The sequence below is a fragment of the Urocitellus parryii genome, chromosome X, assembly GCF_045843805.1.
Source record: "Urocitellus parryii isolate mUroPar1 chromosome X, mUroPar1.hap1, whole genome shotgun sequence".
Classification (NCBI taxonomy): domain Eukaryota; kingdom Metazoa; phylum Chordata; class Mammalia; order Rodentia; family Sciuridae; genus Urocitellus; species Urocitellus parryii.
Genome location: NC_135547.1, coordinates 98964197 through 98976698, shown reverse-complemented (window position 1 = coordinate 98976698; position 12502 = coordinate 98964197). Strand labels below are relative to the sequence as shown.

General features: G+C 53.1%; 1 protein-coding gene across 5 annotated transcripts in view; it reads right to left on the bottom strand.

Moving 5' to 3' along the window:
- Positions 1-598: 598 nt before the first annotated feature.
- The window catches only part of Bcor (BCL6 corepressor), a 120262-nt gene continuing 108358 nt past the window's right edge, over positions 599-12502 (bottom strand). For 3 of the 5 annotated variants that reach the window (XM_026387565.2, XM_077793780.1, XM_077793782.1), the window contains 8 exons: positions 11791-12135; positions 10972-11294; positions 10416-10670; positions 5367-5533; positions 4084-4229; positions 3074-3151; positions 2733-2889; positions 599-1721 (listed from right to left, as the gene is read on the bottom strand). In XM_026387565.2, the coding sequence (XP_026243350.2) occupies positions 1430-1721; positions 2733-2889; positions 3074-3151; positions 4084-4229; positions 5367-5533; positions 10416-10670; positions 10972-11294; positions 11791-12135 (1763 nt within the window). In that variant the 3' untranslated portion in view covers positions 599-1429. The remainder of the gene's footprint in view (positions 1722-2732; positions 2890-3073; positions 3152-4083; positions 4230-5366; positions 5534-10415; positions 10671-10971; positions 11295-11790; positions 12136-12502) is intronic. The other 2 variants (XM_077793783.1, XM_077793784.1) reach the window with 1 other exon arrangement.

The window sequence follows — 12502 nt, the reverse complement described above, 5'->3', positions numbered from 1 at the left end:
CCACTCAGTTCATGCCATGAGGAGATTCATCCTCCTGTAAACCTTCTTGCATTGTCTCAAACACAAACTTCTGGGAGATATAACAGCCATGATGCGGGACTGCTGCAGACCAAGGTCAAATGCAATGCAAGAGCCTGCCAAGGCACCAAAGGAGATGAACGGGAAGAGAAGAACCAAGGACAAAGATTGATATCTAAGAACTGCACTCCTGGAATAGGACTCTGAAGGCGATTCCTCTGAAATCTTGTAGTCCAATTTTCTTTTTTTTTTGTGCTAGGGATTGAACCTAGTGGTGTTCAACCACTGAACAACATCCCCAGCCCTTTTTGTTTTGAGAACAGGGTCTCGATAAATTGCTTATGGCCTCAGTAAGTTGCTGAGGCTGGTCTCAAACTTGAGATCCTCCTGCCTCAGCCTCCTGAGTCACTGGGATTACAGGCGTGTGGCTTCCACTTTGGTTTATGGGAGACTATAAGTGGTTCAAAAGTTATCCATAGAGAAATGATCATCAACCTGTTACCGACAACCACCACCATAGGAATACATAGGACGCAAGATACTACCGTTTTCTCTTTTCCTCAACAGTTTTATTGCCTTTTAAGAAAATTTTTGTAAAATATAAATACAAAGGCAGAGAATTTACTTACAAAGTTAAAACACAGATTTCAAACATAAACACACAATCCAGAAAATTTTAGTTTTATGTACATCTTCAAGCAACCTCAACATATTATGTTAGTTTTCAATATTTTACAGAGTACAGAAAAAAATAGCTCAAAGTCTTCTTTAAATAAGAGCATAAAATGTTTAAACATATAAACAATCCGGTTTGATGCGTGAAAACTAATTTCACAGCTTTTAAATTAGGATATAAAAGTTTCATACAATTAGTTGTCGTGTGTGGATATGGTTTGGGTTTATATTACACACTACTGGATCTCATCCAGTAGCATTTACCTGGCCCGAGCAGGTGCTCTGTAAACAAAACATAAAAGGTACAACTCCACCAAGTGCCTTCACCCAATGCGCCCCTGCAAACCAACCACACGGTCCTGACCACACGTGATACGGTCACCCACCGCGTCACCAGAGCTTTGTATGAAATGAAATCAAAGTGTGAACTCCTTGACAGTTTTTTTTTTCTCCTTAAAAAAGAACAGAAAACAAACAAATGTTCCAAGTAAAAACATACATATCTCAAAGCACTGGAAAGTAAAGAAACGTTATAACAACTTCATAAAAACCGACTTAAAAGATTAAAAAGAAAAGAACAGGTTTCTAAGTCCTTCTGACTGGAGTAATTTCTCTTATATAAAGAAGAGATATTTTCATATGTAATAGTGTCCTTTCTTTACAGAAATAGTCGTATTATGACACATATGCACAAGGGTTGACACTATGACACACTGTACATGGGGCGCCTGCGCGCTCACCAGTAGTCCTGGGGTGCTGTGTCGCTGGGGTGCAGCCACTCCACGGATGAGCCCAGCAGCGTCTGCAGCTCGCTGGTGAACTCCACCAGATCCAGCAGCTCCTTGCTTTCGGGGTTGAAGGCTTCCAGGTCTTTGGAGCAAGAGAACAAGAGGCTTGCAGAAACCTGCCGGAAGAACTCTGCCTCAGCGATCGTGACGACTTCCACGTTGGGAAAATTGCAGCGGAATATTCGGGAGGACATTTTCAACTTCTTGAGCACGTCGGAAAGCAGCAGCCAGTTCCGTGGCCTGCAAAAGAGCAAGACGAGCGGGTGAGTTTCTGGGGAGGCTGAGGCAGGAGGATGGCAAGTTGGAGGCCAGACTCTGTGATTTACTGAGGCCCTAAGCAACTCAGCGAGACCCTGTCTCTAAAGAAAAAGAAACATCAACTTAAGAAGGTTCAGGGCTTCCACTGCTGATGGAAATTAACTGGCTGAGTCCTGCTCATCCAGCTGATCGCCACTCTGTCCCTGTTACTGGGGGAAGCAAGTCCGCGTCCCAACCTCTTTGACGTCTCCCCAGACTCTCACCAACAGAGCATGACAAATGCAGAAGGCCCACATCCCACCCTCTATCCCTCAATCTTTCTAGAGTGACATTTTAAGGTGTTACATTCCTTATGTACACCCTGCCAAACTTTCCGATTTCCGTCACTGTTTGTGATGGCATACATGTTCACAGCTTTAGAGCCTGAAAACCACCTTACTCAATGAAGCACCTTTGGTAGCATGAAGGCACAGCAGCCTGACTTGGACACCCCAAGACACTAACTACCCAGATCACAGGGGCCAGACTGGATCTAACCAAATCTGAGGATCAAGATTCCCCAGTGTCACATATCCTTAGGTGAGAAGGTAGTATGTCACTGAAGGCCATCAGACCTCAAACGACTGGGAGGGCCCTATGGTGACCTGTTGGAGTCTGAAGAAGGTGGTGCCTATCAGGAACCCCTTTCCAAAGTGTTCAGTGACTCAAGTATTCAAAATGCTGACTCTTCTGTGAAATTCTAGCTACTGACTTCAATGCCCCTTGGTCTCGCGAGGGTGACTGGAACCTTCTTCAACCGAGAGCTATCTGTATTCTGCTGCACCATCCTGGTCAGCTTAACCAAGCTGACGCGTGCTCTTTGTGGAAGAGGCTGATGGCAGTATCTGAGGTCCATGGACATTTGAGAACTCACCCACCTACCCGTCTGTTTACCAGGGGCCTCTCCCCCACCCCTGCCACCCACATGTGGCCCCAGCTGAGAGCCATGCTCACCCCTGAGCAACGGACACTTGGATGTTGTAGCACGGCAAGAGGGGACTTTCTGAAAACTCAAATTCAAACACGTCGCTGTAGGAGTCGTCCTCGTCATCCTGGTCTTCAGGACCCGGGGGGTTTGCTAAAACATCATATCCGCTTTCATCATCGGGTTCTAATATGGGGCAAGAGAGAGGGGGGGGAGTCGGTTAAACCAGAACGAGGGGGGGTCCTAAATAACAAGATTCTCTCCTGCTGGGCCCTGCTTCTGCTGCCCACCGCCCCCCGCCCTGGCCCACAGACTGGACCCTGCCAACCCATCCCCTCCCCAGAGACCCCAGGAGAACCAAGCTGCTCACCACAAACAGAGCTGCCGTAGAATTCCCAAGTGCCACTAGAGTCATCATCACTGCGACCCTGGAGGTCATTTAAATAGTCTGCAGAGAACGGGAAGAAAAACAAGACCAAGACCTCCAGGTGAGGACAAAATGATGTGCACATGGGGGGGAGCACCCCCGCGCAGGTCTTTTGTCCTCTCAGTTCACAACAGGCTGGCCTGTCCCCTCCTGTCTTCCCATTTGGATCACCAAAGCCGTATCCGCAGCCCTGTTCTCCGTGGTGTCTGACAAGATCTGGTCACCTCTTTCCCCAAGGCACAGACCCACCCTGGCCCCCCACACCAGAGCTAGACTGGGGAACGGAGGGGTCTTCCAGCCTCACACCCCAAAACAAAGTCACATCTTCTGCGTGGGCCCTTTCTTTGATGCGCTGAGCAACCAAGGGGAACAAGGCCGGGCCACCAGGCAGGCAGGGGCGTTCCTTGGCGGAAGAGTCTGGTAAGGAACTGAGCCGCAGTGTCTGGGAGCGCCCGGGGCTGAGAAGACAGGTCAGCCCAAGACCACGCACCGCAAAGTGACCCAGAGAATCCCGCTCAGGGGACGTTTTGAGTCATTTCACCCAGACTCATGATGTAAACCCCAAGAGCCATACTCTAGTGAAAAATGCATTTGAGGAAAATGCAAATAGCTTTAGGAAACATTTTAGAATCTTCAAGCAAAGAGATCAACTGGCCTCGCTAGCATAGGGTCACCTCATACCAAAGGCCCAAAGCCCGGCTGCTGTCGCCCAGAGCTTTAAAAAACCCAGCCTTTTTGGTTTCTGCCCTGTCACATCCCAATCTAAAAGTAGCTCCTGCCATCTGACTTGTGGCGTTCCTTGGCAGGAAGAGTCTGGTGAGGAACTGACTTAGCACTAGGGATGGAACCCAGGGCCTCGTCCGTGTCAGGCAAGAGCTGTACCGCTCAGCCACACGGGCTGGTGGCCCCCAATCTAACTTTTGGATGAGAACATTGCTTGGGCTCTGTCATACCTGTGAGAAACTTCTCCATCAGTTCGCTGTGGGTCATTTTCATGATGGTTCTACCTGAGTATGTAGCCAAAGTGGGATCAGCACCATAAGAAAGAAGCAAGCGGACAATTTCCAAGTGGTCGTTCTCCACGGCATCATGCAGAGGCCTGGGGACAGAGGCGTGACGACATTCAGACTAGGCCCGTGCCACTTCCTCCCAAGTAGTCTCATTTAGTAACAGGCACACCGGGCACACGGGTGCCACAGGCTGCTGGGCCTCCTGGGTGTAATATCTCACCCAGGAGGGGAGTAAGGTGAGCAAGGTCGTTGCTTTTGCAGAAGGGGAGGCTGAGGCACAGGGACGGGCCCAAAGCCCTGCAAGTAATTACTGTCATTTTGACACTTGACCTCACTCCCAGGCCTAAGGAGGTTGTCAAGCCTAAAATAAAAGTCTTCTCAATGAACTGCAATTGCGATTCGCCAGGTAAAGGAAACTGACTGGGATTAAGAGAAAACAACCCAATCTTCACAGAGGCCAAGGCACAAGCCATTGCTATAGCATCCAATGGGGGCGGGGCAGGACTCCACCACGTCCAGTGTCCAGTGCACAGACACTGTTCTGAAAGCCTGGCTCGGGCCACACACTGACCAATGATGCGCAGGGCTGGGTGAGGTGTGTCCTCGGGAGGGTACAGAGCCCCCCCCACTGCCCCCAGCCACGCCCCATTCTGAGGGAATGCCAACTGCCAAGTGCAGAAGACCAGAAGCTTCTGCGTGGCTCCTTTGTCCGGGAACCCTATTGCCCTGCCTCCAGGCGGGGCCCTAAGGTGCTGGAGCCAGGAAGACGCTTGAGCTGACTCAGAACTGGGTCTCTGACCAATAAACTGAGGTCAAGGACAGGGCGAGGGCCAGGGCCTGGGATGTGGGTGTTGAGGCAGGTCCTGTGGAACCGGTGGAGGGAGGGCAGTTGGCTCTGTGTGTGTCTTAGGACTTCCAGCTCACAGATATTTTTAAGTAGTGATTTCAGAGACGGTGATAAGCAGCCCAGGGTCTTAAAGGCCACAACCCTGACCATTCACACAGACCTTGACGTTTTGTGTGTGTGTGGGGGGGTGCTCTGGTCCATGGGAGCGCTGTAGCCCTGGCCAGGAGTGGGACATTTACATTCAAATAGGCCAGAAAGGTCTGTTCGATTCAATTCGAGAATTCAATTCCCTCTGTGGTTCTTCCCAAGGTTTCCAGGTACCCTGAGAGCCACTGTCTCGGCCCTGCTGGGCCAGGCCAAGGCAAGACACACTACTGACCTGGTTCCATCCTGGGCACTGCAGTTGACATCAGCGCCATATTCAAGGAGGTGTCGCACGATGTTGAGCCATCCTCGAGCACAAGCTTCGTGCAGGGCACAGTAACCTGCGTTGTCACGGTGATTCACATCACAAATCTTGTTCTCCAGGCAGTACAAGACCACTTCCTGTGGGGCGGAGATGGGAGACACCACTGGATCACCACAGTGACCTCACCAGGGGAGACTGTTTTGCTGTATTCGAAGACTCACACCCCGGGGCCCCAGAACCCACGGCGGCTTGGCCAGTTCAGGGATGGTGTCATCCAGGGCTCTGTAGCCACTGACTTTGAGACCTGGCTTGGAGCCAATGATGCTTCAACTTTTTCAGTCTCCATTTCCTCCTCTGAAGGAGCCCACACCCAGGGCGGTGAGAGGGTATAAGCAGACTCACAAAAAGTCTTAGCCTAAGTAAGGCCTGGGTTTCTACTGCACTACACAATTCTTTCTTTTGGTACCGGGAATTGAATCCAGGGATGCTTGACCACTGAGCCACATCCCCAAGCCTTTTTTTTTAAATTGAGAGACAGGACCTCACTGAGTTGCTTAGGGCCTTGCTAAGTTGCTGAGGCTGGCTTTGAGCTCAGGATCCTCCTGCCTCAGCCTTCTGAGCCCCTGGAATTACACACACAAAAAAATCCTTATCCCAGTTTCCAGCATGAGGTCAGAGGGATTCAGCTGCTACCATTTCAAACAAAGCATTAGCAGGTATAAGGTCATTCTCATTTCTCAGGCCACTTAACAGGCAGGAATGGGGGGCACAAATCTAGATGAAAAGTGGGATGAGACGGGCTCCCAGCGGTTTGGGAGGCTGAGGCAGGAGGATCATGAGTTCAAAACCAGCCTCAGCAACCAACAAGTTACTCAGTGAGACGCTGTCTCTAAATTTAAAAACTCAAAATAGGGCTGGGATGTGGCTTAGTGGTTGAGGGCCCCTGAGTTCAACCCCTGGTACACACACACAAACAACAACAACAACAACAACAACTCCCCAAACCAGGATGACCAAGGCAGAACATCCCCCCAACACAGGAGGTTAACCAGGACAGAGAGCTGTGTTCATAGGTTCAACAGATGGCAGAGGGTGTGTCTAGCGTGCTCAAGGCCTCGGTTCCATCCCCAGAACCTTGGGGGGGGGATGACATAAAGGCTTCACACAGCCCCACCCCCACCCCCCACCTTCCTCCACTGTCCCCCCACTCTGGGCTGGATCAATACATTATTTTCTTATTTACTTAAGCTAAGGACAGGAATCTGGTAGACCATCGATGGCAACCTACACATTTCCAAAATGAAACAAAACGAGCCTCCCCTCCCCCCTTGCAGAACGTGCTCTGTGTCAACAGTTTGCATGAGAATCACTGGTATTAATCTTCCTTCTTTGGCGTGTTAAAATATTAATATGAACCGCTCCCAGTAAGCCGAGCAGTAATTTATGCAATGCTTTATTACCTTGATTAAGAAAGTTTTAAAACACACTGAACACTATCTGCTACCAGAAATCAAGTTTCAGTATTTCTGTCGCGCCATGCCCAGCGGAGAGCTGTCAGGGACTGAGAATGGGGGCGAGGCAGAGCGTGGGGGGGGCCTGGGGAAGGGGGAGCCCCGCGGTCTCTCTTAAACTCTTAGGTCACTCATCTGTAAGGCCACCCAAGGATGTGAGGTGTGTTCTGGAAAACCCTTTATGCCCTTTTCTAAGACAAGCCAGTCAAAGGCGAGGGCTGGCTTGGGTGCTAACTAGAATGTTCCAGACCCCCCTCCCATACAAAGCGAAGGCTGCACACACACTGGCCAACCTGGCCACCCGTGCCCTGTTGCTTCAGGTCACTGTGACAGCTCCCTTCCCAAGCAAGAGGAGGAGGAGCTGAGGCGTGCCCACGGAGGCATCTTCCTTGGCATCCTAACCTGCCAGAAAGCCCACAGTCCTCTGAGCTCCCGGGCCACCTGCCCCAAGTGCTGGTATCCAGGATACCGCATGAAGCCGCTGCTCTTTTAGCAGGCCCTCCCGAGCCGGTCGAGTGGATGGCTGCAAGCTAATGAGTTGTGCGCCCCAGCCAGGGAGAGGCCCCAGCAGGTGACCCGGGAGCAGTTCTGAGCGCGCCGACCTGCTGTGCACAGATCAATTTCCGTGGGTCCCAGCGGCCTGCCTGGTGTCCTCCCAACCCGAGGGTTATTTGTTCTGACAATTATGGCCTTCACCTGGAAACCTTCGCGGCCACTAGGGCTGATGGGAGGGAACCTCCAAGCGAAGGGCCCCGGAGCCGAAGGGAAGGCACCTGTTCCTGGAGGAAGCACTACAGGGCACAGCACTGCCCCTCTGCCCCGGGTGGCCCACAGCAATCTCAGCGCTCAGGAAGAGGAAGGGAGACTGAGTTAACCCCAAGTTCAATGAGTATGAAGCCCTGGGCCTGGCACTCAGGCCTTCTGCTACCTGGTCTGCTGGGGAGATTCCAAAGGCCCAGCCAAGGGCCCAGGATAGAGGGCTGGGGTCCAGCTGTGACCACCATCCCTCCGACCCTGTCTATTGGGGTCAAGAGGGCTAAAGGTACATTCCTAGCTGGCTTCAAAGATGGCGCGACCGCTGTCACCAACACAGAGAGTGGCGAAGACGCGGGACAATGGTGCCTACCCGCGACATTTCTTGGCTCCTTTTCTATGCTAGAAATGGGAACCAGGAAGGCAGCCCTCCTGTTCCCAAACAAAATCAAACTGTTTTTGTTGGACAATTTTGTTAAGCAGCTATAAGCCGAATGCCATTAACCGCAAAATGTAACCATAAAGGCCATAAACCCGACATTGTTAATTAATTAAATGCCTCATTAACTTTTTTAAAAACATGATTTATTCAATTCATAGAAAATTTAACCACCACCACTAAATGCACAAGCAAGTGGTTAAACACTGGCATTTGAGCCCCAGAACCAGCCTCCCCATCGGGAGGGAGAGGTTCCAGGGGGTCTGGTCTTTCCGGAGGTCTAGTTAAGACAGGAAGGGAGAGGATGTTTCTAGGGAGCCAGATGCACAGGGAGGAAAGCTCCATTACCTTTTGGATTCCTGGGGGTAGCTTTTATGCAAAGTGGGAAACAATAAGACCCTTGGGAAACCACTCCCAAAGCTAGGGTTCCAAAGGCACCTTACCCCAGGAAAGGGGTATGTAAATGGCTACGTGGGCATAGCCCAATTCTGCCTCACAAATCAGGAGAGAAGCTTTATCTAGTAGTTAAAACAATTGGCAAGAAGAAGGGTGACCTGTGACATTTACATACTGCAATTTACATTTGAAGCGGGTGGCGAGTTGTCCTTATGCAAACATTCCCAAGGCCATCAAAGGCTCAGTAGCCTAAAAAGTGTAGTTCAAGTTCTCCTTGGTCTAGGCCCTCAAACCTACCCACTGGAAGTAGGGAAACTGTACCTCAGCGGACACAGAAGGGGTGAGACTGGAGCAAAAGAAGCCAAGATCAAAGGTCAGGCCAGAAACACCCCACCCCACCCCAGGGACACAGGCTCTGGCTGCTCTCCCTCCCTCCCTCCCTCCCTCACAGTCAGTGCTTGTGGGAAGCACAAGTCACAGTCAGTGGTGGGTGGCCTTGCTCCTAGGAAGGCAAGGCCTGGCACCTGCCCTGTTCTCCTAGCTCAGCTTGTGGGGGATGGATTGGTTGCCACTCAAATTTAATCCATAAGCAACTGAACTAGTTACCAAGTCCTTCCAGAGGGTTCTTGCCAAGATCATCCAGACATTCCCAAAGAGACAGGAGGTACAAACAATGGCACATACACCCCAAGACACCCTGCTGGCACTTCAAAGGACTGTCCCAGAGGTGAGAAAAAACTTCCAAGTTCCTACCCTTTCGGCCATGCCTCTGGGGTAGGCTCTAGGTCAAGGGGTGACCTGTGGCTTTGGTGAGCCCCAAGAAAGTTCCAGGAGCCAGGTGAGGTGGCGCATGCCTGTAACCCCAGTGGCTCCGGAGGCTGAGGCAGGAGGATCGTGAGTTCATAGCCAGCCTCAGCAACTTAGAAAGACGCATCTCAAAATAAAATATAAAAGGTCTAGGGATGTGGCTAGGTTCAATGCCTAGTACCCCCTCCCCGCAAAAAAAGAAAAAAAAAAAGGGTCAAGGCACAGTAGACAGCAGCAGGGTCAAGATATGGGAGCCAGGCTCCTGCGAACGCCTGGGCCTCAGCGCAGCCAGGCCAGCAGCCTCCACCTAGGCACCCCTGCACCTCCCCTCTTGGCTCCCTGAGCTGCAGTTTATATTCCCCATCCAACTCCCAGAGGACTGATGCCAGCATCAAAACCGCCTTGGCCTGTGGCCATTACAACACAACTTCAACTGACAAGTGTGTGGTGGGGAGCCGCGCAGGGGCCGCTCCAACCAGAGCTCGTCTGGGGGGCTGGGGTTCACAGCCCTGCTGATTAGTATCTCTCCAAGTCGCTGAAGCCTTTGGGGGCTCAGTTTCCTCATCTGATACCGGGGACAGGGGGATAATACCAGTGGCTATGACACAAAGGTGAGTGCCTTGTGATCATGTGGGCTTAGGAAAAGCATGTAGTCGCTATGAGCTATGGTGGCCAAGGTCAGCCAAGCCAAGCCAAACCTGCAGGACAGGTGGTGGGAAGGAACAGTGAGCCTGGGGCAAAGCCCGGAGGCTACTCATTAAGACATCACTCAGGTGGGCCTTCCCTTCCCCCACCTCAGAGGGCCAGTGCCCCAACCCTGCACAACCACTTTGTGCTTGTTACCGAATGCCACCCCCTCCACCAGCAACAGCACAAGCAACTCCAAAACCAGTCTCTCCCACCCCCCCCACTGCGACTGAACAAGCCACAGAAGACACAGCAAACCAGCTGACACCAACATCCTGCTGCCATGTGGCCCAGCCCCCTGATGCGGGGGTGCGGTTTTGGCTGGTTCCCCCCGCCCCCGGCCAGCGCCCCCAACCTGAAGCTGTGCTTGTTACCGAATGCCTCTGCTGGGCGCTGTGGAACCCAGAGGCCCGCATGGACACTCACCTCATAGCCAAGCCTGGCTGCCCGCTGCAGAAGGGTCTCCCCGGCGTTCTTGTTGACAATCAGCCTCCGTGCCTCTGGTGGCATGGGGCGCGACTGGGTGGTCTCCTGGGGGGAACAGGCGCGAGGCAGCTGCGTGGACTGGGGGGCTGGTAGCAACTGCTGCAAGCGGTCCAAGGGCTTTGGCTCCTGCTTGGCTGGTGACAGATCGTAGTCCGAAGTGGGCTCAGGCCGCTTCCGGACTCTCCGGACAGTCACCTGTTAGGAAATCAGGTAGTGCACACTTAAGTCGGTGTCCCTTCAACACCCCCAGGCCACTTGCCCTCCGGCCCTCAGAGTGTAAGACCCGTTTTTTTCTCCTGGTCTTTTTTTTTGGGGGGGGGACAGCTGGGGTGGGGGGAGCCTATCAGAGGAGGGCTGGGGCAGGGGTTTCATTCTTAAGAGGTTGAAACTGTGCTGCCACCCCAAGACATGCCTCCCCAGGACAGGAGGGACCTGGGGGTGGGGTGGAGGCAGGAGTCTGGGGACAAGGCGGCCCTGGCCCAGGGGCGGGCGCTACCTTGCCATCCGAGTTGTCCACGTAGTAGTCCCCGGTCAGCGCCGAGCTCCGCCTGGGCTCCTGTGGGATCAAGTGCTTGGTTTTGCACAGTCTCTTGCCGGACGGCTTCTCGCTGTTCTCGGGGTCCTTGTGCAGCAGGGCGGCCGCCTGGCCGTCGGCCTCGTCGGCGCTCGGCACATCTGTCTTCTGGCTTTCTTTAATTTTCTGCTGTTTGGCAGGAGGCCTCGAGGCCGGCGTGCAGCTTGGCTGAGTCTGCTTTCTGCCGCTCGCGTTGCTGGATGAAAGGCTCTTCATGGGCGGGGAGCCGGAGAACACAGGCAGGCCTGCAGACGGGGGGCGGGCGCGGGGACGGGACGGGGACAGAGAGGCAGGCGTTACACAGTTGCAGCCGGTGCGGGGAGAAAAGCCCATTGTGAGCACCGATCACTGGAGCGGCTTCAGTTTTTAGAGGTATACCAATTATGTTTTCAAAGCATTAATATTTTAATTATCCCACATTCAAATGGCAAATAGGTTAACCCACAAGATGCCAAGTGGCAAGTTTCTTCAAAGGGCCAGGACAAGAGGACTGAAGCCAGCTCTCCAGGCTCGGCCACCCCACCCACAAGGTGGGGGGAACCCAGGGACTGGTGACTGGAGACAGCCCGAGGTTGGCAAGGCCCCGGGGCTACCCACACTTCCCTTCCTGCCGGGCCGTGGGGTAGTCAGGAAGGAAGTGGGGAGGGCACAGTGCCCGCCACCTCCTAGTCACATTCAACTTCTGGGGCCTTGGTCCCTCTAAGAAGCCCCTCCCACAGCAAGTGACCTGCCCCAGCCTACCTTGCTCGTTGTCGCTGGACTTGAGGGACTCTTCCGTCCAGCCTCTGTTGCCCTTGGCCTCTGCCCTTTTCCTGGCGGGTTTCTCTTCGGTGGTGTTATTCCCCTGGGCTGTGACCTCAGGCTGAGTGGCCTGGGTCACTTCCTTCCTGCTTTGGCGGCCAGGTTTGCTCTCTGCTGCGGACACCTGCTGCTCCCAGCGTTCCCTAAGGTGCAGCAGGTGGCGTTGCTTTTTAGGATGGAGCCCTGTTAATTCAATGCACACCTTCAGGTTGGTCAGCTCACTATAATGTGGGTCTTCTAAGTGGTTAGAGGAACTGTTTGTCATTTCCCTCTCAGGCCAGTCATCTAATGGAGAAATAACTACAAATTAATCAAAAAGCCCCCTGGGGGGAGAACAAACCGTCTTACACATCACTAATGGGGTGGGGGAGGGGGAGGGATGCGGTCAATGTCAGCTGGAGCAGGTCACCTATTTTGTCTTTGGCCATCTCTGGGCTGGGGCTGGCATGTGCCATGGGGGGTGGGGAGGGAAGGGGGCAGCGGCTTCCCAGGGCTCCAGGGTGGGGTCTGGTGGAGGTGGTGTGGGAATGGCCATGCTCACTGCTGTGCCTCGTGGCCCCCCTTCTCAGATGCTGTCTATGGGGCCAGCGCGCCACACGCGTCCGAATCTCCTGGCCATCCGCCGAGGCCACATGCACAGGCCTCCCGAGCA